The sequence below is a fragment of the Macroventuria anomochaeta genome (genome assembly GCF_010093625.1).
Source record: "Macroventuria anomochaeta strain CBS 525.71 unplaced genomic scaffold BU25scaffold_10, whole genome shotgun sequence".
NCBI classification, from domain to species: Eukaryota; Fungi; Ascomycota; class Dothideomycetes; order Pleosporales; family Didymellaceae; genus Macroventuria; species Macroventuria anomochaeta.
Genome location: NW_022985371.1, coordinates 742,581 through 768,949, shown reverse-complemented (window position 1 = coordinate 768,949; position 26,369 = coordinate 742,581). Strand labels below are relative to the sequence as shown.

The 26,369-nt window shown below is 52.1% G+C and overlaps 10 protein-coding genes across 10 annotated transcripts; 3 read left to right on the top strand and 7 right to left on the bottom strand.

The window, feature by feature from the left end:
• Positions 1 to 38: 38 nt before the first annotated feature.
• Positions 39 to 398, bottom strand: BU25DRAFT_409361 (uncharacterized protein). The gene has a single exon (XM_033706032.1). It carries the CDS (start codon positions 298 to 300, stop codon positions 124 to 126), a length of 177 nt encoding a protein of 58 aa, XP_033563675.1. The 5' UTR covers positions 301 to 398; the 3' UTR covers positions 39 to 123.
• A 2,148-nt stretch (positions 399 to 2,546) lies between these two features.
• BU25DRAFT_465780 (nitrate transporter-like protein) lies at positions 2,547 to 4,272 on the bottom strand (the record flags this gene model as incomplete). Its single annotated transcript, XM_033710665.1, has 4 exons — positions 4,071 to 4,272; positions 3,998 to 4,016; positions 3,589 to 3,944; positions 2,547 to 3,540 (listed from the first exon to the last, which is right to left on the bottom strand). The coding sequence occupies exons 1-4, from the start codon at positions 4,220 to 4,222 to the stop codon at positions 2,547 to 2,549; spliced, it is 1,521 nt and encodes a 506-aa protein (XP_033563674.1). The 5' UTR covers positions 4,223 to 4,272.
• A 1,232-nt stretch (positions 4,273 to 5,504) lies between these two features.
• BU25DRAFT_420316 (uncharacterized protein) lies at positions 5,505 to 7,409 on the bottom strand (the record flags this gene model as incomplete). The annotated part of the gene is made up of 6 exons (XM_033708002.1): positions 5,505 to 5,664; positions 5,948 to 6,066; positions 6,236 to 6,859; positions 6,914 to 6,916; positions 7,007 to 7,165; positions 7,230 to 7,409. The coding sequence occupies 6 exons, from the start codon at positions 7,407 to 7,409 to the stop codon at positions 5,505 to 5,507; spliced, it is 1,245 nt and encodes a 414-aa protein (XP_033563673.1).
• Positions 7,410 to 8,199: 790 nt separating this feature from the next.
• BU25DRAFT_389717 (Pkinase-domain-containing protein) lies at positions 8,200 to 10,239 on the bottom strand. The gene is made up of 2 exons (XM_033704532.1): positions 8,808 to 10,239; positions 8,200 to 8,760 (listed from the first exon to the last, which is right to left on the bottom strand). The coding sequence occupies exons 1-2, from the start codon at positions 9,869 to 9,871 to the stop codon at positions 8,304 to 8,306; spliced, it is 1,521 nt and encodes a 506-aa protein (XP_033563672.1). The 5' UTR covers positions 9,872 to 10,239; the 3' UTR covers positions 8,200 to 8,303.
• A 2,060-nt stretch (positions 10,240 to 12,299) lies between these two features.
• BU25DRAFT_324640 (uncharacterized protein) lies at positions 12,300 to 12,542 on the top strand (the record flags this gene model as incomplete). The annotated part of the gene is made up of 1 exon (XM_033702276.1): positions 12,300 to 12,542. A coding segment is annotated over one exon (243 nt), but the record flags the coding sequence as incomplete, so codon positions are not given.
• An 815-nt stretch (positions 12,543 to 13,357) lies between these two features.
• BU25DRAFT_22593 (glycosyltransferase family 8 protein) lies at positions 13,358 to 14,807 on the bottom strand. The gene is made up of 2 exons (XM_033701368.1): positions 14,541 to 14,807; positions 13,358 to 14,482 (listed from the first exon to the last, which is right to left on the bottom strand). The coding sequence occupies exons 1-2, from the start codon at positions 14,596 to 14,598 to the stop codon at positions 13,371 to 13,373; spliced, it is 1,170 nt and encodes a 389-aa protein (XP_033563670.1). The 5' UTR covers positions 14,599 to 14,807; the 3' UTR covers positions 13,358 to 13,370.
• A 209-nt stretch (positions 14,808 to 15,016) lies between these two features.
• BU25DRAFT_323438 (PRP38-domain-containing protein) lies at positions 15,017 to 15,751 on the top strand (the record flags this gene model as incomplete). Its single annotated transcript, XM_033702259.1, has 1 exon — positions 15,017 to 15,751. A coding segment is annotated over one exon (735 nt), but the record flags the coding sequence as incomplete, so codon positions are not given.
• A 556-nt stretch (positions 15,752 to 16,307) lies between these two features.
• On the top strand, positions 16,308 to 22,347 carry BU25DRAFT_457135 (uncharacterized protein; the record flags this gene model as incomplete). The annotated part of the gene is made up of 2 exons (XM_033710090.1): positions 16,308 to 16,881; positions 22,130 to 22,347. 2 exons carry the CDS (start codon positions 16,308 to 16,310, stop codon positions 22,345 to 22,347), a joined length of 792 nt encoding a protein of 263 aa, XP_033563668.1.
• Positions 22,348 to 23,647: 1,300 nt separating this feature from the next.
• On the bottom strand, positions 23,648 to 25,358 carry BU25DRAFT_490031 (FAD/NAD(P)-binding domain-containing protein; the record flags this gene model as incomplete). Its single annotated transcript, XM_033711470.1, has 2 exons — positions 24,895 to 25,358; positions 23,648 to 24,792 (listed from the first exon to the last, which is right to left on the bottom strand). Exons 1-2 carry the CDS (start codon positions 25,118 to 25,120, stop codon positions 23,648 to 23,650), a joined length of 1,371 nt encoding a protein of 456 aa, XP_033563667.1. The 5' UTR covers positions 25,121 to 25,358.
• Positions 25,359 to 25,388: 30 nt separating this feature from the next.
• BU25DRAFT_22463 (uncharacterized protein) lies at positions 25,389 to 26,340 on the bottom strand. Its single transcript, XM_033701356.1, has one exon. The coding sequence runs from the start codon at positions 25,913 to 25,915 to the stop codon at positions 25,421 to 25,423; it is 495 nt and encodes a 164-aa protein (XP_033563666.1). The 5' UTR covers positions 25,916 to 26,340; the 3' UTR covers positions 25,389 to 25,420.
• Positions 26,341 to 26,369: the final 29 nt, after the last annotated feature.

Here is a 26,369-nt window from a genome sequence, read left to right as displayed (position 1 = left end):
ACTGCTCTCTGAGATGGAAGGATTGGTGGAAGGATGGTTCAGGCTTGTTGGAGATAAGGGTGTAGAGGAGACCAAGTGTGGGGATACCACAAGTGGTAAAAAGGATAAGTGATAAAGAAGGGATCAAGTGTGGGAATACCACAAAGGATCAGTGAGGAGTGAGTTGAGGAAGGAGTTGTTGAGGTGAATTAAAGGAGTGGATTGAGTTTTGAATTGCAAGCATGAGTTATCTGAGCAGGAGGGCAGGCTGCCTTTATAGACAGACTGCTGGCTCCTGGAATGTTCTAGATACATTGGCATTTGTAATCATTTGTAATCATTTGTCAGCATTTGTCAGCAACTGGAAGATTCTGTGTTGTTCCATGGGATTCCATGGGGTTCCATGAGGTTCCATGGGATTCCATGAGGTTCCATGAGGTTCCATGATGTTCCATGAGGTGTGACTGGGTGGATTGTTATTGGCTGCAAGCCATGTCAGGATGACATTTTGATAGTATCTGCAATATCATAACCAGATCAATTTGCCTTATAAAACACATGTAAACTCAAGTTCAAGCCTCAATTATCGTTGACTATATGATTATCGTTGAGGTGGGAGGCCCGTGCTTTGCACGGGCAGTCTCGTTGAGACTTTTGTTAAGAACCGATAAGGGCCCGAGTATAGTGGGTTCTTGGCAAAAGTGTCCAACTTGCTCGGTGTCCGACTTGTTGGAAGGTGGTTTCCACGGGTGCATATTATCCAATTGGGCTAGTCTGTTTACCTAGTTAGCTGCGTCCCTCGACGTCTGATAACCACAACAAGACATACACCCAACTTTACTTTCAATACGACTCGCCCGTGGGGTACGTTATTGAAACATTTACTATTTGCAGAAAGGGGACTGAAGCAGGAGGATTTGGTGTATAGTGGTTACCATATGAATTAGCGTTGTTACATACCTTGGTCGTATAGCTCAGAGGCTCGCCCCAACCACGGATAATATACAACTTTTATCCAACACTAGCTACTTGATGTCGACGCACTGTACATATACACCCCGACTTCTTGAAGCTCATGTAGAACCGTTTCTCCGGAATTGTACGAGACTCAGTAGTCTCCAGCATTTTGAATCATGGGCAAGTCCGCGAGCGTATGTTGCGATTCGTGCCTTAAGCAAAGCTCGTAGACACTATTCGATTGGTTCTTGGGGATGAGCAGAGGTACAGAAAGCCGTAGGGGTTTGACAGTCACCTAAGCAAGGCTCGGGTGGTCAGGGGTAGACTATCCGGGCGAGGCGGTAGTAGCCTTCGTAATAGTCAGTTAGTCGTCTAGTCAAAGACCGTGGCGACTGGTTGCAATGAGTAGTACAAAGTATACTGTCTGGCTCGAGAGCAAGTGAGATTCCAATAACAAAGTTGATTGACGAGGTTGAACACGATGCCATAAGGGCAGCGTGTCTACTTGTTATATACTTTAGCAGGAGGACTTGCTCAGATCGCTCGGTATCAAGTATACTGCTCGTAACAAGTATACTGACGCGGCCTAACTGCTCGAGTTGCTTGACCGAGATTGATGATCATACTGAGTATCGCCGACGCGGCCTCACTGCTCGGGTCGATCGATAATACAGTTCCTCGGCTCCTCTCGTATCGTTGCGTAGTCCTGTTCGTTCAGTGTTGTTGTGCGAGTTGCTCCTTGATCGTAACAGCGTAGTCGGGGGGTCCATGAGAGACGGACTTCTGCAGTACTCAAGGTCCATGGGGAGCCCACTGTTAGTATATGACCAGTGAAGCGTCGTTGCCTGAGGCAAAGTATCTTCGGAAACGGGGCGCGCGATCCCACTTCTTCCATGATGGCGTATAGCTCGTCAGAAGAGAGTATGCTCAGTCAGGATAACATGTCAAAAGTGACAGTCTCAGCCTCAGAGAAGCAACGCGGTCTGAGCGTCTTGCGGTTATGCTGCATATGTCGTTGTAGTAGGCTGGAGACCCAGAGATCAGGTCCGCTGCGATGGCGGCAGAAACAAGTATTGAACGCTATGGGCCTCAATATACATACTCAGCATAGAGTCTAGCATGGGTAAGGAGAACGCTCAAATACGGCGCATTATGCAATACCACTCGCAAATCGACAGTAAGGCAAACTCCGGAGAGCTGGACCTCATACTGGAGGTAGCTATAGATTTCGTCTCGGATCTCGCATGGCAGGGTGAGTAGGCAGGGACCTTGAGCAGGCATCATTGCGGTGGATGGCACCTATATTACTACGTCAGCGAGCGACGAGAACCTATGCTGTCAAACTATACCTGACCCCGCTGTGCTTCGGTGTATCGTGCACGGTGAAATGATGTTGTGGTCGGTTAGGGCGAGAACGCGGGTAGCTCGAGTACAGATACTTTCCTGCAACAAGAGGAAAGAGTAAGTCGAGGTTAAGGCACGAACAGAGGTGGCAAAACACATTGCTCATTATATCTCAATTGCATCTATCGCAATGTACAGTGTAAGGTATCTCGAAACAAGCGCTCAATAACAAAGACAGAAAGTGCAGCTCAAACATTAGTCGTGACCTAGCGACCACCAACCTGGCCCTTAGGAATAGGTCTGACCCACGCCAAGCAAATGTTGAGCGCAATGATCATGCAACCCATGATCCAGAAAACACGCGCATACTGACCAGGGTGGTAGCGGAAGATAATAGCGAAGATGATACCACCGAAGTTACCCGTCGCACCAACAATACCGGACAAGATACCGTTGGCGTGAGGGTGGATGTGAGGCACCAGCGCGAAGTTAGCGCCGTTGCCAGCCTCCATAAAGATAGCCATCAGCGCAACAAGACCAATCATAGTATCAAGATTGTGGGGGTTGAGCTTGCCAATGACGATGAGAAAGATACCACTCATGACACCGACGAAGTGGATCCAGAACTTCTTCGCCCACAGGCTGCCGTTGGTGTACTTGTAAATTAGGTCACCAATAAAGCCACCGAGCGGGCGGGTGACAACGTTGAGGAGGCCAAACATGGCTGCCCACCGACCAGACTGGGTCTGGCCGAGGGAGGGGAAGTTCTTGAGGTAGTAGGAGCCGAGGATGGAGTTGATAGCGAGCTCACCGCCGAAGGAGCAGAAGTATCCGGCGCACAGCATGATAGTCTGTGGGGAGACCAAGACCTTCATGGCTTCTTTGAAGGTTGGCTTCACGACAACTTCGTGCTGAACTTCGTCAAGGATCTGGCCATCGTCAGAGGTGGAAGCAGACTCGATGTCGCGCACAGGTCCCTTCTTCTTCTCATCCGAGGAGCTGATGGATCCAGAGGTTGCTTCAGGCTTGTCCATAATACCGCCAGTGGTGGCAACGACATTGGCTTGGTGAGTACCGCGGACAACTACAGCACCTCGGTCGGCCCAGGAGCCGGTGGGTGTGTCATCGGTAAGGAGCAGAAGACCGGTCGCTGTGAGGGCGATGAGGATGAAAGGAACGATGAAGGATACGCGCCATGCCACGTGAGAAGACAGGCCACGCTCAAGACGGAGAGAATCGTAAATGGCAGGCATGACGAAGCTGTCTGTGGTTAGCCATGCAAGACAAGCTGTAGTGTGGAGTGCTTACTAAGTGATACCACCACCAGAATTGCCCCATCCGCCGACAAGCGCGTTGGCAGTTCCGACAATGTTCCTGTCGTAGAACCCGGTGGTCCAAACCTGGCAAGGAACAAAGGTGCCGCCGAGGATACCGACGAAGAAACGAATGAAGTACAAACCCATAGCGTTCTTCGCAGTACCTGCAAGCGCAGTGGGGATCGCACCCATGAAGAGCAGGGCAGCAAAGGTCTTGCGCGGGCCAATGCTATCGCACATAGGACCGGCGATAGCTCGCACGAGCAGTGTCGCAGTCAGTGCAATGATGTTGGAGTTGGCAACCTCATTTTGAGACAGGTGCATGTCCTTCTTGATACTGATGCTTAGCTGCAGCAGTATTAGTCGTACAGTTGATTGGGTGAGATTGTGGGTCATCATACTAGAGGCGGAAACGCGTACCTGGGACTAGTCAGTATGATGTGGGAGCTAAATTGGGATGTGGAGAGATCTTACCATGACCAGAACGCAATGAAGAATCCGAGGTAACTGAAGAAGAATACACGGCCATATTTGTCGACAGGGTTGAAGATAGGAATCGACTTCGCTTTCTTGTTGTAGGGGTTGATCTCTGGCGCTGACCAGAGCTGCCTCAGTTGAAAGCCCATTGTGTAGGATGCTTCGCAGGAGATCTGGGGTATCTGTGTGGAGAGACTGGGGTGTATGCGGGGCCCTGCTGTAGAGAGGAGCTGCTGGATGCCTACAGATAAGACATGAAGATACGGCACGAGAAGTTATATATCGGGCATCACAGACATCGAATTCACTACTTCCGCGGTCGAACACCGTGACGCACGCCTTTCCTAATCCAAGACTGAGATGCACATCATCCACGGTGCCAAGGGTGATAATTAAGCTCCTGGCCTGGAATTGAAGGCTTTGGCGTTCTCGTTATCTACGTTAGCGTCCAACACGCTTACGACCAGGACTGCGGGAGCAGGCACATGTCGACCGCAGCTTCGGTGCGTCTCCGATCAGCGCTGTGGCACCGTCTAGCACTCAAAGACATTTCGGTAGAGCTTCGTAAAGCATGGATGAACGGTCAAAATATTGAAGTTGACGGTGTAACATTGATGCGGAGGAATGTGATTCGCTGAAACCACGCTTGACGTGGGATGGTGGAGATCTGGAAGTTCTCTGACGGGCGTTCTCTTATCTCTGGCTATCTCTTGGCACCACGTTCCTACCGCTTTCAGACAACCTTATCAGAGCCGCAGCAGATAATAAGAATTGTAGCTTTTCCGCGGTCGTTCTGACAAGTCGACTGTGTCTACGGGCTGATACAACTGATAATTGTTGTGGCTCGGACCTGCCAGCTTGTGGCGTTGCAGTAGATCTGAAGAGGCCCCAGACTGAGAATCGGCATTCGGAAGGAAAGCTGAGATTGAAAGATACGCGCGACATTAAGTCTTCTTTTTCTGCTTCGTAGTGCGAGCTGATCGTCGTGCAAGAGGTGGTGAGCTGTTCCCGTGTGGTCAATCACCGACCGATACGCACCAACTTTGTGTAGCACGACGCTGATAACAACCACGACAGTTGCACAGATCTCATCGTAATCTCAGATGCCCCAGAATCTTACTCCGGAGTTGTCGCGAGTCTCTGAGATCGCTCGTGTAGTCTGGAGTAATGTGCCTTGCGAGCTGTTCATAGGCCAATCAGGCATATCGACAGTGCTTTATCTCGCAGCAACATTGTAGGCTAACACTCCTTGCCCCATGGCTCTTTAATTGCTGGTGTGAATCTCTCTGTGGTGGTTGTGTATATCAATTCGATAACCTCTGGGCTACCGTCATGGTGCTTGCCCATGCAACTGTTATCGAAGCGTTTTCGCGTGTCGAGTACATCGCGAAGTCGCCTTGTCTGCTGGAACGCGCCCCACTATCAAATCAACTATTGACAAGCTAATCCGCGGCGATAGCCTTTTGTGGCTGTCGAAGTGTGTCGTCGGCGTGCGACCTGCGATGGTCCAGACATGTGAGCGTGGGCATGTCGCGACATCGGACTCCAAGTATCGGAGAAACAGCAACGAAGTACCTTCACCGCAGGAAGTCTTCATTGGTATCAGGAGAGCTCAAGCTCAAGGATGCATGGCGCAGGATGTTGGGCTTCGAAGCTGCTCTTGGCGGTGGGTACCTGATTAGAGTCGAAGGAAAGCCGGATAGTCCGAGGAGGTGCTGACAACAGAGCGATCATGCTCGATAGTACTGGTGTTGGGACTTCGCAGGGCCACACAAAAATTTCGATTCTGACTGGGAAGGCCCTCGCTATCTTTCGCGGGCTGTGGAAAGTCGCTGCACCGAGAGCATAGTGACCACAAGCAGCTCTTGACTTACCCCTTAGATTTTGCAGATGGATCATGGTGTTGTATCGTTGCATTCGAGCACACGGTTGAGGGTCTGGTAAGACAGGTTGAGTGTTGTGGGTTAAAATCTGCCCTCCTTCCGTTCTTGCCCTGCGCGTCAGTGCAGCAAAAACTTTATCACCTCCTTCCGATGGCAACCTGACGGCTCAGCTTTCAGCCAGTTGCACCAAGACATAACATCGTCGCCATGTCTTCTACCGTCGCTTCAGAGAGTACCAGCTCAGTACTCCCTCTCCCTCGCCCCCGCAAACGCTCTTACCACGCCCACCCCGTAACACGCCGCCCCACACACAACCAATACATGCATAAGCTGATGACTGCTCCCGCACAAATCGAACGTCCTCGGATACCACCTCTCCGGAAACCTCACCGCATACAACACCGCCCCTGACGCATGACAGCACCCCAAACTCACATACAACCCCAAACTCATCGTCCTGTCATGCTCCCTCATACCGTGGAGTAATACGCCATGCACAATTGGCGCGAAGCTTGCGAGCCCGAGGAGACAGTACACGGCTGTGCGTACCCGATGACCTGTGGGATTCGAGAAGACGGTGTGGAGGGTGGCGATCGCGCAGAGGAGGGCAAAGAAGATGGCGAGGGGTTGGTAGAGGGCGCGCAAATGGGGGCTCGCAGTAGAAGCCGAAGTGCGTGCTGGAGAGTGTAGTACCGAGGAGGGGGGCGACGATGGAGAGGTAGTCGGCCTGGCACGTTGTGCAACGCACGGTTTCGCTGTGGTCGAGGGAGATGTGGTATCTGCAGCGGTCAGCTTGACTTTGAAGTAGGTATGGTAACAACATCTCTTTCTCGAGCAGGCAAAACCGGTTGGGACGAAGCACACAAATGGCCACACAAGCCAGCCTGAGCTCTGCTGGAGCAACTGGTAACAAGAGCTAATGCTGGATCGCACCGAAAAGAGAAGTCGAATACTTACACACTGCTCACAGCAAAGCACACCACGCACCCCCCAAAATACACCAACACGGATCCTACATCTGCTTGATCCACCTCTTCCCTTTCAGCATACTTCCACAAAACACAACTCTGGCAACTCCGAAGATAACCGACCAAGGATATGCGCCCAGATGTTCACCGTCTCATTATGCCATCTCCAAGTACTTTGGATCGATGCAATGTGGGAAGGACTTGCGCGCCGATGCCCGGTTAGGATGTAGGCGTTGTTACGCTGCCAGGCGGAGGTCATCCCAGTCTAACAATCTGTGTAAACCTGCTTTTCCATCTCTTTTTACTGTGACTGTGATGTCTTCGAGGTGTGGTGTCTTCTCCGCATCCCGTGATGATGCTGTGCCAAGCACCTCCGCTTCGTCTGTTTCGATGCGCGATCGCGTTCCCGACCGCAAGGCTGCTGGCGTCCCGAGTTTCTGTCCGGCTTGGCTCTGCTGTTCCATTGTCAACGCCTGTGATGTCATCTTGAAGCTCTCAAAGGTGCAAACGATTGCAAACACCAAATATTGGAACGAATTATTCAGAATCGCTGCAAATCCACTTTTTACATGTTTATGCACAACAAGGTTATCCTCCTGACATTGCCCGTACGCAGCCCTGCTGTATTTATTGCGCCCGAGTGACAGCGTTTGAGTGATTAGTTTAACATCCTATTTGTGACGGCGTTTGAAATCAACTTTCGGCAACCTGTTCCGCGACTGTTCTCCGTGGAGGACGTATCCCAGTTGTCACTGCTTGTCAGGTGTCCAACCTGAGGTGTTTTATTCAAGCGCACGAATCATTGTGAAAGGATCATCCCGTTGCCTGCGTAGATCTCACGGATGCATTGTCAAATCTGAGCTTCTTGGTCGCGATGCGAGATGAAATGGGATATTCTTGACCATTCTTACAACAACTTGCTCGTAGCTGGAATAGCAATGGTCAGGACTTTTCCACAGAGGGTCGTGGTATCAAAAATAGTGTCTTTTGATTTTCGTTGGCACTACACTACCACAGTATTTTTTCCTACATCAGTACTTCATCATGCCAGACCATCCATCTGGCCTTCAGAGATCCCCGACCGCACATCTGAGTGGATGCCGAGCTCCACCATAACAATAACAAGTAGTTGCAAAAACCATCGGATCACCTCGACGATGGCTACCTATTCAAAAGCGCGTGTTGAAAGACTGGAAAATCGTAGGGACAAAGACAAGGAGGGAAGTACATCGGCGGAGCACATTGCCGCACTATAGGTGATTGTTGTAGGCTCGAGGTTCGAAAGTGCCGTCGATATGCTACAGGAGCTTCGATGGGCGTACAAAGGAGAGGCTGAACAAGACTTCGACCTTCTTACGACGACAAGGCGGGAAGTGTGTCTAGAAGTCTGGGAAGAGGTGTCCATGCCTATTGGGACATTTTAGCACATGTTCGATATCATAAGGAGGTTTCGCCACGCACGGGTCGTCACCAGCCTGACCATACGCCTCCGTCTCTTCGGGGTACTTGTCGAACTGGCTGGCATCGCCGACGCCAGCGCGGACAGGTGGTACGTAGGGTGCGTCAATGTCCTTTTTCTGCAGCCTGTCCCACGTTACCTCTGCGAACCAGGGATGGTTCATTACGTCCTTGCTGCCGCCATGCAGGTTGCCAAGTCGCTTGGTGAGGTCCGGGGTGATGAGCTTCTGGAGCAGGTCGTGCGCGTCCGGGTGGATGTATGGCGGATATTTCACTCGCGATTTGAGGATGTTTTCATAGATCTTCATGGGGGAGCCGCCGTCCCAGAAGGGCGTGAAGCCGCAGAGCATTTCGAAGATAAGGATGCCGAGCGACCACCTAGACGAGTTAGCACGGACAGGATGCAGCAGGCAATCAAAACCTACCAGTCGACCGACTTGTTGTAGCCCTTGGAGGCCACGACCTCAGGCGCGAGGTAGTCGGGCGTACCGCAGAGGGTCCATGTGATGTCCGGCACCTCCTTGGCAAAGCCGAAGTCGGTGATCTTGAGGTGGCCGTGGCGGTCGAGCAGCAGGTTCTCGGGCTTCAGGTCGCGGTAGATGATGTTGTGCGAGTGCAGGTAGTCGAGGGCCAGGGTGACCTCGGCGGCGTAGAACTTGGCGACGGGGTTGGGGAAGCGCTGGGACTTTCGCAGCAGACTAAACAGCTCACCGCCTTCGACAAAGTCCATGACCATGTACAGGTTCTTCGAGTCCTGGAAGGTGCCCCACAGGGTGATGAGGAACGGGTGCTTGACCTGCTGCAGCATGCGGCGCTCGTCGTTGGTGTGCTCGACCTGCTTCATCTTGACGACCTGGGCCTTCTTCAGCACCTTGACGGCATAGAAGCGCTGGTTGTGCTTGCTCTGCACGAGATGCACGCGCCCAAAGGAGCCGGTGCCGAGGGTGCGCTGGATGGTGAAGTCGGTCAGCGAGTACTTGCCCTTGGTGACGCGGGTCTGGTTGAGGGGCTGCGTCTGGAACTGTACGCCGCCGTTTTTAGTGGCATTGTTGCTGGCATGCTGCTGCTGCGGGATGCTGTTGGTCGGGTGTATCAGGTTCTGTATACTGGCGACGTTGTGCGAGGGCTGCTGCGGGTTGCTGTGCGGGCTCGCGACGGGGTGCGGGCTGTAGGCGGGGTTCATCGAGTCGGTCGGCTTGTGCGGCGCGGCCGAGGGCGCATTGGACTGCTGCTGTGCCTGCTGCTGTGCCTGTTGCTGCTGGTGCTGCTGCGTGGCCGACTGTTGCTGACTAATGGCGTGGCTGTGGGCGCTGTCGTTGGTGCGCGTCTTGGTCATGTGGAAGGAGCCCGAGGTGCGGTTCTTGGAGGTGGTTGGGGTGATGGACGAGCCCGACGACGTTTCTTTGATGGGCGACGTCGGCGAATCGAGGTCCTTGGAGCCGCCCGAGTCCTTCGTCCGCTTCTTCTTGAGAAATCCGAGGGTAGGCATAATACGGGCGGGAGGAGGTCGTGAAATTCGAGGCCCTGCCCTGGGGAGGCGTGCCCTGGGGAGAGGGAGCTGCTGCTGCTGCTGCTGCTGCTGCTGCTGGGCGCGGTGCCGCGTCGGGCGTCTTCAGTGGGCGGAGGTGCGGAGTGCGCGGGTGCAGCAGGGGGATCAGAGCAATTAGGGCGCGAGGCAGGATTATTGCGCGTGCATAGGCGGCGATAGCGATGTCGTAGGAGTGCAACGGATGGGGAGTCTGGGAGAGAGAGCGTTGCACTGGCCGTGAGGGGTTGGCGTGGTTGAGGCTTCGCGGGGGAAGCAGCGATTCAACGAGTGAGCTGCACAGGGTCGTCACGCAGCACGGCGGGCCCTGTCTGCATGCTACGGGCCAGAGGGTGTGCAGCAGCGACAATTGTTTGATGGATGCTCGATGCAAGCTTCCTGCGTGTTTCAATTGCCCATCAATGCCCTCTACAGTCGCTCCTCGAGCTCTGCAAGGCTGCACCACAGCTACCCTCGACAGCTCAGTGCAGCTCGGCGGAAGCCCGCATTAGGGCGTGCAATAATTCGTGCCCGAATTAAGCTGAGATGAGGTAATCCCTCCCCACCATTCATCCCCCCATACAACATGCATACAAATCGATGAATAGTGAGGTTTAGGAGGTCACATTGGGTCAGTTTGATGCAATTTTCAAGATGCATCTATTAGGATAGGTGCTGAGGCTTGTACACAGATATTTTGTGGTGTTATAGGAGTCACCAGACCTTGCTACGTGTGAGGGCTCGGCTCGGTCCCACCTGAGCTACACCAACCAAAAAGGTACAGTAACCCAATAGATATGGGTACTGGGAACCGAACAGTATATACCCGTGACACTACGGATCTTTTCTCCACCATTTTACAGAGCTGTCTACATCTATCAGGTATATCAATGATCCTTCTCCTGATCTGTTTCATTGTGATCTTATCCCAAGCACAAAGAAGGAGTCTTTTTAGCATTCTTTAGGTTCCATCCCAAGGTCTCTGTAATGGGCTAGACCCATGTGGACCCACCTATGGGTGTGGGCTAGGCTTAGAGCTGAGGAGCAGCGCAGTCATGCTTTTCCACCAGTATAAAATATCAACTATGCAAGATGAATCTGTTGATTCAACTTGCACATGCCTTTTGGCATAGGTGTAACAATGCAGAGCCCCATTGTGCCAAATGGCCAAAAAGTACATCAATATCAGCACAACTGCTGATATTGGGCTCTGCATCTAATATATAGGCATAGTGCAAGGCACCTCCTTACAATACAGCAGGACAGCCATGAAGGTGGCCAGCGCCCTGCTGTATGACACCAGTACAACTCACGTGGTTGCGCTAGCCGTTGGTAAGGCTTAGCGTCCCATGGGACATGGGATAAGCGAGTCTGGGATTCTGTCCCATGGGATTCTGGAATTCTGTGGTAATCCATGTTACGATCCTACGTCCCACGATAGGACGACAAGCAATAAGTAACCGCCAACCAAACACGGAGGCCTGGGGGAAGGCGCAGCAAGGCAAGGCCGCCCGGCCAGCGCCTAGGGGATTGCTCTCAGCCGAGCTGACACACGTGACAGAGCTCGTCAACGAGCAAGGTCACGTGAGTGCTCGTCAACGAGCATGACGTGATGCTCGTCAACGAGCATGGTACGATGCTCGTTGACGAACCGCAATCCATCCGGATTGGCCAGGACCGACTCTGCTCGTCAACGAGCAGATCTGGTGGACTGTATATATATGTGTAGGAACACAACCCTTATGGTTCATGTTCAACCTCGTCAATTAAGTTTGTCATTGGATCTCAACCAACCTTCGAGCTAGACAGATTGCCTGTACTACTCATCGTTACCCCAAGCCGTCGTTAGGTGTTTCACCCAGGCGACTTACCCCTACTGTTCTAGAGCCAGAGTTCATCCTCGAGAACCAATCGAATAGTGCTTACGAGCTTTGCTTAAAGTACGACTTCAACACATGAGTTATCTGAGCAGGAGGGCAGGCTGCCTTTATAGACAGACTGCTGGCTCCTGGAATGTTCTATATACATTGGCATTTGTAATCATTTGTAATCATTTGTCAGCAACCAGAAGATTCTGTGTTGTTCTATGGGATTCCATGATGTTCCATGGGATTCCATGATGTTCCATGGGATTCCATGATGTTCCATGAGGTTCCATGGGATTCCATGATGTTCCATGAGGTTCCATGAGGTTCCATGAGGTTCCATGAGGTTCCATGAGGTGTGACTGGGTGGATTATTATTGGCTGCAAGCCATGTCAGGATGACAGCACACAACAACCATGCAACTCGTGAGCACCTAGAACGAGTTGCCCGCAACCAGAGAGGACTCAGTGAGCCTGACTTTGATCGACAACCCATTAGGCTCCCAAGCCCTCGCCCACAATACGACCTGGACCACCAGAATCCTCACCATGAAAGGATAGACTGGACCTACTGCGCATACGACCCTTGTACGATACACTACCAGGAGAAGGTTGATGCGGGATGGTTTCCTTCACCACGCACCACCTGTTTACAGCCTTGGTACAAGTGCACCAACGACGTATGCGAGATACACCTGATTGACAAGCGGTCTAAACTCCACTTTCTGGGTACTGAGGACCCACAAGCGGTAGTACAGATGCAGCTAGTTGTCAACGGATCATGCTTCAACCCATCATGCTTCAACCCACGATGGCAGAACTGCTTGAATCCCGCCTGTGAAGCTCACCAAGCGAGCAAGGACCAGAATGGATTTGACAATGAGGAGACTTTTTTTAGGCCAGCGCCCACAGCCTCCAGAACGCAGTTCCTTAATGTGCTGGGCACCGACTCACTAATTAAGATACCCGTTAGTATCAACGGAAGGCGATTCACGGCAATGATAGACTCTGGAGCTGAAGGGAGCTTCATATCACGCAAAGCAGCCAAGCAAGCGAGGCTTTGGCTACGACGTAAGACAATAGGACACGTCCTTCGAGTTGCCAACGGACAACTCATGCCAGGAGAATTCGCAATCACCCACGAAGCCGATACACCGTTATGTATCGAAGACCACCAGGAAGAGGTGACCCTTGACGTCTTTGGAATAGCTACCCACGATGTCATACTAGGGCTTCCGTTCCATGAGGTTCCATGAGGTTCCATGAGGAGTGGCTGGGTGGATTATTATTGGCTACAAGCCATGTCAGGATGACACTGACCTCCTTAGTGTGGTGTTGGGCGGGGTTGATTATCTCATCTCAACTTAGTTCAGGCACGAATTATTCCACGCCCTAATGCCCGTGGCGCCGTGGTTGCGTCATGGTCCCAGCTCCTCTGGCGCGCCTACACCAGAACTATTTGCCCGCGAGCACATCCGCCGATCCAGGCGGTCGAGACCCCTCCATGCAGCATCCCCATTATCGGCAACCAGAAATATCCTCAGTGTACATGTACAGTCCGTTTCATCATAATTCCAGCACCCCAGGGTATATATGCCTCATAGCTCATCATTGACACCGCCAGCCGCGAGTCCCGCCAGTACTAACGGCGAGTAGTACTCGAGGTCTAGCCCACACACCTCCATGCGCTGCTGGCGAAACCGCTCGTACAGCTTGCTCCACGCTTCCTGTGCCTGTTCGTTCTGCGGCCGCAGCTTTACACGCGTTGAGTAAGGGATGTCGTACTCTGGGCCGGGTATTTCTGGGTCGGACAGACGCACGAATGTTGTTGACTGCTCGAATGCAGTTGCATTGAAGCTGTTGCTCGCTGTGCGCAGATCTTGCGACTCGTAGACAACGTTGCCCATCGACAGTGACCACTCGGAGATCAACGACCCAGGTACTGTGAACGCCTCCCGGAAGAGATCGAGATCTGATGTTGGCTTTGTGGAGCGCATCGCCTTGAGCTGCTGGAAGCTTGCTTGTGTTGGGTGGATCATCAACAGCGACATCGACATATCGTTCCTCTCTGGTGTCGCTGGGTATGCAGCCATGGGCTCCGACTTCGAGAACGCCAGCAGTGAGTCCAACGACGATGCATCGAGCAGGACTCCGGGTCCTTGCAGGTAGATGAGGCGCTCGTAGTCGACCAACGAGTACAAGCTGGCCAGCGAGTAGGACGAAGGCAACGTGCCGTCTGCACCGTCGAGTATAGGCTCCATGGGTATCAACGTAACTCCATACCGCCTCGCTGCAGTCCCCAGCAACCTCCTCGTAGTCGACATCTCCGCACTGTATCCATTATCCTCCGCCTCCTGCAGCCACAACTTGGGGAACAACAGCACCCTCCTCGCTGGGCTCTTCATTCTGTGCAAGTCTGACAACAGCATCACTGCACTGCACAACTCGACATGCTCCCTCACAACCTGCACATACCCCAGTCTGCTCCAGTCCAGCTCCTGCCCATTCACGTACTGTGCCATCGTATCCTCCACCTGTGGCCTTTCGCCCACGGGTCTAGCCCATTTCTCATCGAGCGTTGGCGGCTCAATTTGCTTTGGGACAGGTAGCGCTTTCGGTACGCGCGGTTTTATTGCGGCTTGGAGATTGTGGACGTAGCGCTGTTGCAGGACGTAGCCGGAGAGGAAGAGCGCGAACGTGAATGCGAAGACTACATTACATCAGCATGCGCTTCAAGGCCGACAGCTACTTCGAGAGATTGCGCATACCAATGATAGCGGACAGGATGACAGACACCTGCCCGCTCGTGAGCAGTAACCTGCCCATCCTTCTTCTAGCTTTCAAAGCAGAGAAGCAAAAGGATGTCAGGATGTCTAATGTCTAAATTTTCCGTGGACGCTGCAAAGCAAGGGCAGAAGCAGTAGAGATACAGTTCAAAGAAATGCAACGCTCAGGCAAGCAAGCATCTATCGTAGACGCGTGTGAGGTTGCCATGTGGGCCAGACGCTCATAGGGCAGACTGTTGACAGCCCCTGTTGTGAGGGGCAACAATCGACAAGCCCGTGTGCAAGGATGCCTAGCTCGAAATTGTTCGCGACGCAATGCGACGAGCTCACTCACCAATTACACCGACAAGCCCACCAAAATCACTCTTGATACCTACGCCACAACGTCCCCCTCGCACATCCTCGCAACTTTGAGCATGCAATAAATTCCCCGCCCTTTCCCCCGCTCCCTTGCCACCATGCCAAAACCGACCTACGACCGCGCCGACGCCTCCGCGCTCCTCGACGATCGCGGCTACAGTGGCGCCCTAATCCGTGGTCAAAACCCGGCGTTGCTCTTTGAAAAAGGCGTCCGCGAGCGCATCACAGAATCCTACTACTGGAAAGAGCAGTGCTTCGGTCTCAACGCGGCAACACTCTGCGACCGCGCCGTCGAGTTGAAGTTCATCGGTGGCACATCAGGCATAACAGGGCGGCCGACGCCGTTTTTGTGCTTGGCGTTCAAGATGCTGCAGCTTGTGCCGGAGAGGGATGTTGTGCTGGAGATGCTCAACTTCTCTGGCGACGATGAAGAACAAGTCGAGGAGGATAAGAAAATGGAAAATGGGAGCGCCAACGGTGATGCAGAGGAGAAGAAGCGCGATCTGAATGCTGAGGGCAAACTGGGCACATTCAAGTACCTTCGCTGCTTGGCTGCGTTCTACATCAGGCTTGCGTGGGACCCGGTCGAGATCTACACTACGCTCGAGCCGCTGCTCACGGATTATCGAAAGATCAAGAGGAGGTTGAAGGAGAACTTCAGTCTTACCTACGTCGACCAATTTATAGACGACCTGCTCACGAAGGAGCGCATCTGTGCGACCAGTCTGTGGAAATTGCCGAGCAGAGCGAATCTGGAAGACCTGGACATGCTGGAGCCGAGGGAAAGTCCGTTAAGCGACGAGGTGGATCTATTGGATGAGGAAGACGAGAAGACAAGGGAGAGGGAGAGGGAGAGGGAAGGTAGTGTAGGGAGTGACAGGAGTGGGAGGAGCTACAGGAGTCGAAGTTACGACAGCAGAAATCGCAGTCGGAGCTATGACAGCAGAGACAGGAGCAGGAGTCGAAGCAGAAGCAGGAGCTATGACAGCAGGGATCGGCGGCGCAGTCGGAGTCCTGGGGAGAGGAGTGATGGAGTGCGCAGTAGGAGTCGGACGAGGAGTAGGAGCGGAAGTCGAGAGAGGGATTGAGGTAATCGAAGCAACGAACGAATCCAAGTACAGCTGTATCCATTTCTTCACGACTCCGCCACCTGCGCCACTATATCCTTGGCTGTTGTCCCACAACAACCCGACCGAACGTGGTGCCATCTTGCGAGCGTTGGTGGCTGTGGACAGGGGTTCTCACCGGTTCGCAGTTGCCTCGTAGGATCGCTAAGCGGCCGCCCACGTCAGCAAGCTCAAACACAAAAGCTTGAGCATTCCGCAGACGACTTATCTCACGATACGGCTTTTCAATTCGCTTTGTACGTCTGTTAAGAGGGAATGCGCAATGACTTCACCGCTTTTGGCTTTACCACGCGAGATACGCGACACCATATACGCTCGCCTCAATCGAGACGTTGCCGTCAAAGACAAATATAAGCTTTCTCACAACCACATCTTTGTCAGGATCAAGGGTGCACCTTTGCCACAGCTGCTACTTGTCAACTGGCAGCTGCACAACGAATACAAAGAGGCGATCAGTTACTCAGCACACATTGCAATAGACACACTAGGTATGGCATCAGTAGCGAGTGTACTGAATGATGCGACTAATGCGGTGGTTGCAGAGCCCTTTTGTTTCCACCACCTCGACGCTCGACTGCAGCACATCCTCGCAAATCAAGTTCGTAGCATCACTCTGATGATCGACTGGTGCGTCAGATCTGCCGAGCAAGAGAAACGCCTCTCCAACAATACCAACTTGTTCTGGCGCATGTTCCAAGAACTCGCACACGAAATTGTACATCCTCAGGTGACTACCCTGAAGATCGCGTATCTCGACTCCATGGGTGGTGGTGTCTCATTCGAAATGCTCGATATGATCGAAAGGATCATCCTGGACATGCGACAAGAGCGAGGAGGTAGATATTTCACATCACCTCCCATAAAGTTGGAGGGCCTTCGGCTTGTGCAAAGTATAGAAGCTTATCAACTGGAGGCAAGTAATGAATGCACGGTTGCAGTCGATACGATCAGCTTTGAGCCGGTAAGGGTTGGGTTTTGGGTTTACTCCGCGATGGGATGTAAGCTTGATGAGCGGTCGTTGTGGACAGTTGATGATCAAGGTCAAATAGCACCGTCAGCAACAGAAGAGTTGGGACGTTGGAAGGACGGTAAGTACCAGGCTGGCGTGCAGGCAGGACAAAATTTGAGAGGCATATTGGAACGAAAGAGGGTGGAAGCGATCTTAGGTGCTACAGACTACGCGTTTGTTTGTAAAGCGTCAGATTGCCATAAGTGTCTGGCCGCTGACGAAGGAGACGTTGAGCCTACATCAACAGGCTCATGTGCTACGGGTATGCGTAACATGGTTCGAGGATACTTCCGAGGCGAGAACGTGTCAGAGACCAAGCACACACGACCACTCACCGGCCATGTTGATACACTCCGTCCTAAACAATTTGACGCTCCCCGTGACATGGAGCCTGGATGGTGATGACTGTGTAAATGGCCAAAGGATAGACAGTAGCACACGCAATGAACAAGTCAATTGGTCTACCACTTCCTCAGACTACAGTGGTGCGAAGGCTTCCAGTTTTTTGATCCCCTGTCGGAGGTAAGACGCTTTTCCAACGCCTAATATCCGAGTGACTGACAGTACACTGGCTGCCTCCAGCCTTGGATCTCTGTCACCCAGATTTTGTTCATGTTCTCGTGAGCATCGACTGAGTCGGTCTTCTCCACTGATATGGTCAGAACTCCACCAATCGTGGCGCTGCCACTCACTCTACTGTCGATTCGCCAGGCAGGCCTTTCATAAATACCATCATCGACACACTCAATACTTGAAGCAGTATATCCTCTTCGCTCAAATGCGGGTTTCAATTGCATTGCCTCCAACTCTCCTTACCTTACTTGCCCCGCGAGATACGAGACCAGATCTACACATTCCTCAGCAGGACTATCAGATACAGAGATGCAAATGTTTGCGCAACCCTTTCGCATGGGATTAGGGTCACGATCACGGATGTACCTCTCGTCGGTGTACTTCTGATTCACCCGCGAATATATGACGAATACAAAGATGCAACACAATTCAAAGTGTGGTCAGCGCAGATCACTCAGAAACCATGATGACGCTCATCTTCTAGACACCTTTGCAGGGGTGTATCTCGAACAGTTGGAATGCCGCCTCCAACATCATCGCCCCATCAATATTACGGTTATCATCAACGACTACACCATGCTCGATTTTGAGGGACGCGAGGAGCAGTTCTAGGGACTGTTCGGCTACATGACCAGCATTTGCACCCACTCGAACCCTTCGCTCTCAACACCTAGACTGGCTGTCCAGGATAGAGGTCGTCCGATCGGTGATGGCAGTTTGATGGCGTTGTTCAGTCCTACGAGTCCGGCGGCAGAAGATCTGATGTCAGATGTACCAGAAACCCCGTTTTTGGTTGATCTACTCGAAAGCCATGGCTGATCATCGGCGCGTCTTTGGCTAAGACGGCACGCGGAAGCGTACCGTTATTTGGCACGTCTGCTGAGCCGCGGATGGCTGTCATCGAAGTCGCGTGCTTCGTATGGGGTTGCGAATCTGAGATTCATCGCACGATGCGGACATCCGACGAGATGAACAAAATTTGGCCTTCTGGCCCTTACGCATATCCAGCAAGGGATTTGGATGGTCGTGGTGCATCTGCTTGACCCTGTGTGCAGCATGTGCAAGGGCGGACGGAGACGCGAACAATGCAGCGGTGAGGAAAGACAGCACTATCTGAAAGAGCGTCTTGTCTACCGTCAGGCATCATTGCAGAAAAGGCTAGCTATAGGACAGATACATTGTAGTCCTGAAAGACTGTATCAGGTTGCAGATAGTCTGCAGACTGGCACTGAGTACCTCCCGTAAACTCGGGCATAGACTCTGACGGTTAAGCAAACTGCTCCTCCAGATATACCTTTACCGAAACCTACAGTTGCGCACGATCGAGCGCATGGGAGTTTCGCAAGTTTTTGTCAAGCTGACCAGCGTACCCTATCGTATATCGTTGTAGCGGCGTGGGCCGCTGTAGAATACTGATAGCTACGGTAAACGATAATGTAGGACTATCGGGTCGATGGAATACTGCGCTGAGTTGCTATCTAGTGAGGAGAAGACGACTATATACTGACTCTGGAACGTGCTAATCCAGAACAGTCTAAGTAAGGGTAATAGGGTCTCGTATGGACCGACTAGTACCGCAACAATCGTGTGCACCCACAACTGAATGCCGAATACCGAGAGTCTGGCCCCATCAACAACGTATCAGCCCTCATCTTCAATCGTAACCATGGGGAAGACAAGAAGTACTGGCGCACGGATGTAAGATCAATCCTCTGAGAAGACATCGCGCTCACTCACGTCAAAAGTGTTGCTTTGCATTTCTCGACAAACCCAGACATGGAAGGCGCGGATCCGATCGACCTCCTGAATGCTCTAGCACTAAAGGCAGAAGGCCTTCGCACTATCCGAATCGCAGAATACGCGGTCGTTCTCGTCTTTCACGATGAGCCTCTTCCCAAGCACGCGAAATGGATCACAGGCGACAAGATCTGTGGAAGGCTTGAGATGTTGATTGATTCTTTTAGCTATTGGCTGGAATCGATCGGGACTATATAGTAGAAGGCAATAGCAGTGAAGGGTGGGAAGCAAACTGAACTAACCAAATGAGCTGGACAGTCACTGCAGCGGACCGCTAGCAAACACAATCAGTGCAGTGGACCCGCTAGCAAACAGATGGCAATCAGTGGATACCTTCACCCCTCCGACAAGATCTCTCCATTTCCGAACGTCTTCGCTTCACTGCCCCTGGTCTAACGTGCGAACTGTCGATGGAGCGCTACCCAGCTGGTTTCGAAGCCTAGGTTTCGTCCCGTCGCCTCTGGAATTGGACTCGCATGGCGCCTGTCACGTACTGTAGAGGAGCATGTTTCGCACCAGTGCCGAACTCATCTCTACAGTACACACCGATTGGGAAAGGATCTCTTGACGTCATGTACAGCGATCAGCCTCGAGGTTATATCAAATGGAGGGAACAGCTGTTCAAAGAGTATAAGGTTAAGATAAGCCGAAGAGCGAGCGGGTGATTGCATGGAAGGACGAAGACTGCACCAAGAAAGGTGACGACGGGTCACTTCAAAGCGTACAGGGATGCGTAATGTTTGGAAGGCGTGGGTCCAGGATAGAAACCAGAGAGATAGCCGTTCTTCGCCACTCTTCGTTGCCTTCTCCTCGACTGCGGGTGGCGCCAGATCCTCCCCACCTGCTCACGCTGCCCCACGAAATACGCGCCAAGATCTACAGCTACCTTCATCGAGAGAAAAAGTGCCGCGACAGAACCCTCAGGAAGAATCATTCCTTTCGCTTGCGCTGGACAACGCCCCGTATTACTGGAGACGTCCTCGAGGCTGATGACTCCTTATACCAATATATGTGCTATAGAACTGAAACGTTGGATCTGATGACGCCAGAAGTGCGGTGCATGTTCGAGAAGCTCCCCAATGTGCTTACGAAGTGGAAGGAAGAGCGCGGGGCGGAAGAAATAGCGCATCAGGATGGAAATCGAAGCAGCCTGTTTCGGCTTGTCAAACTGCAAGAATTTAGAACCAAGTACCTTGGCATTAGAAACAGCAGATTATCAGATCACGCCTGTCTCTCTAGTCTGTGTGTCACCTTCACTAACACCCTGGAACGTCTGCGCTTCGTCGATCGAGCTTTATCGTTACAAAATTCTTCTCCCGCCCTCTCAACTCCTTTTACCACCCTCAAGCTTATACCGATCACGTCCATCCTACTGCGAAGAAAGTATCGCCTGTCCCATCTTGTTTATTGACGACGCCGTGTGACATCCGGGACAACATCTACAAGTACCTGTCTCACAAAGTCACTCGTCGATTCCCGTTGGAGACGATTCCTAGTCGCAATGTTACAGCTCTAGAAATAAGGCTGGACAACGCACCCATCCCGAACGTACTGCTTACGCACTCTCGACTCCACGACGAATACGCAGAAGCTTCATGTTTCCGGAGTCTGCGTGCGACTGTGTGCTATCATATGAGTGTCCGAGTCCCTAGGCACGGCACAAACAGCAGTATGGAATCACCAAACCAAGCACTAGCGAAGAGAGCTCTCGCTTGTGTGCGCTGCCTTACAGCCTTCTTTCCAGAATATTCTGAAGACTCAGCCTCTTTCTGAGATATGCAATCGATTTTGGCGGTATTGCTGCCTTGGATTGAATCTTTCATCGGCGAGAATCAGTTACTCGACAGCTTTGGAGAATTTTCCGTGCAAACAGTTGAGTGAGCTGGAGACCGTAACTCTATCGGCGATTGGCAACCATCTTGGAAGGGACAACCGGATGAGGTAGTTCCTCCGCCACCCGTGAGCCTTGCCCGACTCTCACTCTATCAAAGTGTACAGGGTAAGGTATCATGTTCGAATTATGTTGGCAGGAACGTCTTGGCAAACGAGTCGGACCGGGGTTATGGGGGTATCCTGTACACTAAAATATAGATGGAGGCCTGGCTGTTCATCAGCAGCAGGACCAAGAACCGTGCGATGACTGCCGAGGAGGCCTTCGAGTAAGTGTTCGCACTCGATCTTCCAGCATACGTCCGCGCATTCATGATGGAGCCAGAAGCAGCTAAAGCAAAGTTGCTGCTATCGACTCCACCACTGGGAGGATGCTTGTGGATTCTAAGCTAGGGGATAGGCGAAGATTGTGCCAGCAGAATAGTTCTCGTGATGAAGATCGAGGAGTTAGGAGATCTGGGCGGTTTTGGGTAGTTTTGTGAAAGATTCCATGAACACAGCATTGGCGATGTTCACCTACCGGCCCGGCAGTGACTTCAAGATCACGTTTGTCAGTTGGCAGCACCTCCACCGTCCGATGCTACTCCTTGGTGATACAAATTTCATGCACGCTCTGTTCCCCTTGCAGTACCACGACCACGAAATAACACCTAGCTTCAACTGCCCCGTCAGCGCCAAGTTAAATACAAGGCTAGAACCGTACGATATCAACATGTGCACCTACCGAGTCCTACTTTGCGACCGCTGCTTCAAGCCTATCGGCCGCAAGAAGACCGGCTACTGCGTTAAGCTTCAGCGTCGCTACGGCCGCTGAGGTAACCAGCACCCCGTCCGCGCAGTGCCAGGCTGGAGCTGTGGTCGCTCCGAGATTGACCAGCGTGAGGCCTCTAAGGTGGCTCCTGGTGGTGCTGTCTGCGATAAGTGCCACCGCAAGGAGGAGGAAGGAGGAGGAGCAAGGAGGAGGAGCAAGGAGGAGAAGCGCCGTGAACACGATAGGCTCCGGAAGAAGCGGGACAGGGTGTACCGGTATTAAAGGATGACGGAAGGAGTGAGACGATCATGGGAACCGAAGAAGGAATTTGAAACTGGTGATTAATGTGTACCGATTGGGGTGTCCTAGACCCGAGGGTCGGAGAAAGTCAGTCAGAGAAATGGAGAGAAGATTCAAAACAAGAGTATAGAAGTTCGACGTAGGTTGTGAACCGACTTGAATCCCTACGACACCATCACGCCGTATTATCAGATTTGCAGCTCCACGTGTGTTCACTACGGTGAAGTGGTGATAGGTTGCGAGTGGAGGATCTGGCTTCGTTATGCTAGAAGTACTGATCTTTGGTGTGGTATAAGAGATGTGTTGAGCGGGATTCTGTCTGGCTCCTACATGTCTATATGTTTTATGTACGACCTGTTCGCAGCAGTTCGACACGCTTAAGTGCCCAAACACGGACCACTATCGGGTAGAAAGGGCTCAAGAGCAGTGGAGATCGGCCGTCGAGCCACCCTTGCACGGCCCGCAGACCAGGATCAAGGACCTGGGGAAGTGGTTCCTCCTCCGTAATCTTCATTATGGACCTCTCCAAAGGGTTTTTGGACGTCAAAGCTGCGAAAAGTCTGTCGAAGGGAGGTTTGTTCGCGGACTTGGGCAGCAGCCAGCTTTCGACATTGATGCCTATGTCGTGCGTCGCATTCGGAAATGAAGGTGGTACGGCTGCCATGGCTTTTCGAACTCAGTCTCTGCCGGAGGATCAAAAATGTAGCGAGGTGAATAAATAAAGCATCAGACTGCTACTACGCGCCGACTCTTGAAAGCACCGATTGCGAATGTAGGTCCTGTGGAGACGTGACGGTGGAACGCGACCATCGTGCGGTCTTTCACGCTAGTGAGCCCCACTTTCCTCCCATCTCCTCTTGCGGTCCTTCCTTTTTGACTTCCGGTGATCCGGTCGCCAGTCATGCCATGCTCCTAGGACCTTCGTCTCAAATGTTTGTAGTGTAGTATTATTGCCGATTCTGCAAAGTCATCAGATATGACGACTCAGAACTGCGGTGCGAAATCTCTGTTGGATGGAAGTGGCTCTCCGGTGATATACGGCAGGAGCATTTGGGTTGTTTAGCGTTTTGATTGGGACTAGGGCCAATAGCTTGTATGGGCGGTCTCTGACCCAGGTTTCTTGAACAGACACAAGAAACATAATCAATCGAGATCGTATTTCAATAATCTCAAGTGTCGGCGCATATGAAACTATGTACATTTGCTCAATGTTTATCGAGAACTATCTAAATCGTCCGTGAAAAGTTAAATCGTAGCTTGTTAAAGGTATCGCAGCGGCAATCTATGCTGCGATACTGACAGGCTTGATGCCAACCTCTGTAAGCTTTGTCGCTTCCGGCTCCTTGAGCTCAACTTCCACCGGGTCGATGGTGTCTGTCAAACCCATGTACTTCAGACTCGCAGTCCAGCCTAAGTCCTTGCCGAAGTAGTTCTGCATGACCTCGACACCATATTTGATGCCATTCTTCGGATCGTAGGTCAAGCACTGCTTGCCGACCGCAATACCAATGACGGCATCCCAAGATGGAAGTTCTGTCTGTCCGTGGCGGTCAGACTCTGGTGCTGTTTCAGGGAGTTCGGAATTCAAAATCGAGGAGTAGATGTTTTGTGCAGCTGCTTGACCCATGACTGTTGCGCTACCAGCGCGCTTGATGCCCGACCATTGGATGACGTCGCCGACACCGAAGTGAGATGTGTGGTTAGGAATGGTGTCCTTGAACATGAGGCTGTTGTGGACCTTGATCTCTTTGTCTTCATTCAAGCAGGCTTCGGGGAGGATGTCTGTGGTTGGCATGCCCTTTCTTGTTGAATCGATGACGAAGTCTGCTGTGATCTTCTCGCCGTTCGCCAGGGTAACTTCAAACTTGCCATTTGACAGCTCCTCGATCTTAGCTCTATTGCCAAGAACAACATCGACACCCTCCTCCTTCAGCATAGTCCCTACACGGTCCTTGAGCTCTGAAGGTAACGGTTCTGATGACAAAACTTGGTCGCGAGAGTGTACGAGCGTGACCCCAATTTTGGGATAGTACTGCTTGATCTCACCAGCGAACTCAATTCCAACGGCGCCAGCGCCGATGATGACCACTCGTCGTCCCTCGTGCTTTGATTCATCACCGCCAGTAATCTTCTCGATGAAGCTCTTTCCATCTCTTAGGTACTCCTCGTAGCTGCCAGATTTTGGCACAGCAGGCCAGTGCCTCTTTAATCCTGTGGCTACAATAAGGTAGTCGTACGCTTGCTGCTGAGTCTTGCCGCTGCGGTCAGACCATTCAGCAACCTTGGCCTCTGGGTTGATGCTCTTTACCGAGCCGTGCTTGAAGGTCAAGTTTGGTTGCTTCAGTTCATTCAGATGTGAGAAGCGCTTCCACATGTGACTTGTGTACTCCGATGCCACATGCGCAAGTGGAGCTCCCACCGAGTGAACTGCAAAATACCCCTGTCAGTACAAGATCTGCCGCGGGAAAAAGTCAAGGACAACGACTTGTCGAAGCCTCGGTTAGTGGGGCTAAGAAATTAATGACGCACAGTATCCATCGCGCTCGTCAATAACGGTGACTTCGACCCCTCGCCTGCTCTTTGCTCCCTTAAAGTCTGGTCCTGGGTACACGGGCTGTCTTGCCTTGCCGTTGGAGTACTCGAGAAGGTTGACAATCGCTGAGATGCCTCCGTACGCGCAGCCAACAACAAGCACACGGTTTGGTGACGACAGCGACATACCGCCAATAGCATCTGTAAGGTTCGGCATTCTCATGGTAGGAAAAATTCAATCTGATAACAAGTGTGAGGGATAGAAGGCGGGATGGAGGAAGGATGCAGAGGAGACGATCTGATAAGATTAAAAGAGTTGGATTTTCTCGGGGTTTTATCGCGTAGCACCATCCAGACCGCTCTCCACCGGTATCGGTCACGGGCTGTTCGGAAGCAGTCGGCCCACAGATTGCGTTTCGGCAGCGCAAGCATCCATTTCGTTGTTTGACGGTACGGGTTGGTGGACTGGAGATGCGATTGGTGCACATGAGCTGGGTTATCAGATCCCGCTGCAGAATTTTTATCAGATGCTCACTAGCGTGCATGGCCGCGTGTGAGCCCCACAGCAAATGAGGGCCTGACAGCACCTCCTCCACACAACGATCACGACTGAATCGGCCAAGAAGGTCGTACATGTACTGGCGGCAACCTTCTTTAGACGTTGTGTCTGCAGCTGCCCTGCATGAACTGTAAGGGTGAAGCTCGATCCAGCACATGCATCTGTTGACCCAGTACCTGCTCCTTCGAGCCTTAGGCGTTCCCTCTGTGACTCCGTCGACCACGGAATGTACAAAAGGGACAATACACAGCCACGCGCCGGTGGTAAGTGTCTACTTGAAATCGGGTATCTTTGCTCTCTTTCCGTGGTCAGAACTTTGCAGTAGTAGTACACATTCCCACTACGCCAGCTGGACCATACATACTTACGACTTGGTCCAGTTCTCTTCACTCTCAAATTCACAGTGAACACTATGACAGTCGAATTGCTTGGGTGCCACATCGACGTGCAAGAGCACATATAGACTTCTGAGATGCCTGGATCATTAACAAATCTCGGAAACAATACCAACAAATGTGGGAGCCCGCTCGCTCACACTTGGTAGTCTTACTAAGGTGAGTTGAACATACTAATCACACGCCGCCGCCAAGTCGCGTACTTGGTAAGCACCTCGCGCTATGCTCAGCAGTTAGAGCGTATGATTGGTGCGGAGTGCCTGTACGAGCAATGCGAACAATGTTTACTCATCTACACAGCGGAGTTCCGCTGCCAATGTTGCACTCTGTTCGTATGTTCCTGCTGCCTGAAGCCTTCATGCTATGAGCAGCCAAGCACATTCTGTTCCTGATGTTTCGTGTTCAGCTGCTTACGCAACGACATTGTGTTCATCAAAGCAGCAACCTGCTTAAATATGCCCCTAGCGATGGTAGGAAGACACAAGATGCAAGCTTCAGGCGGCACACCCAACTCATTC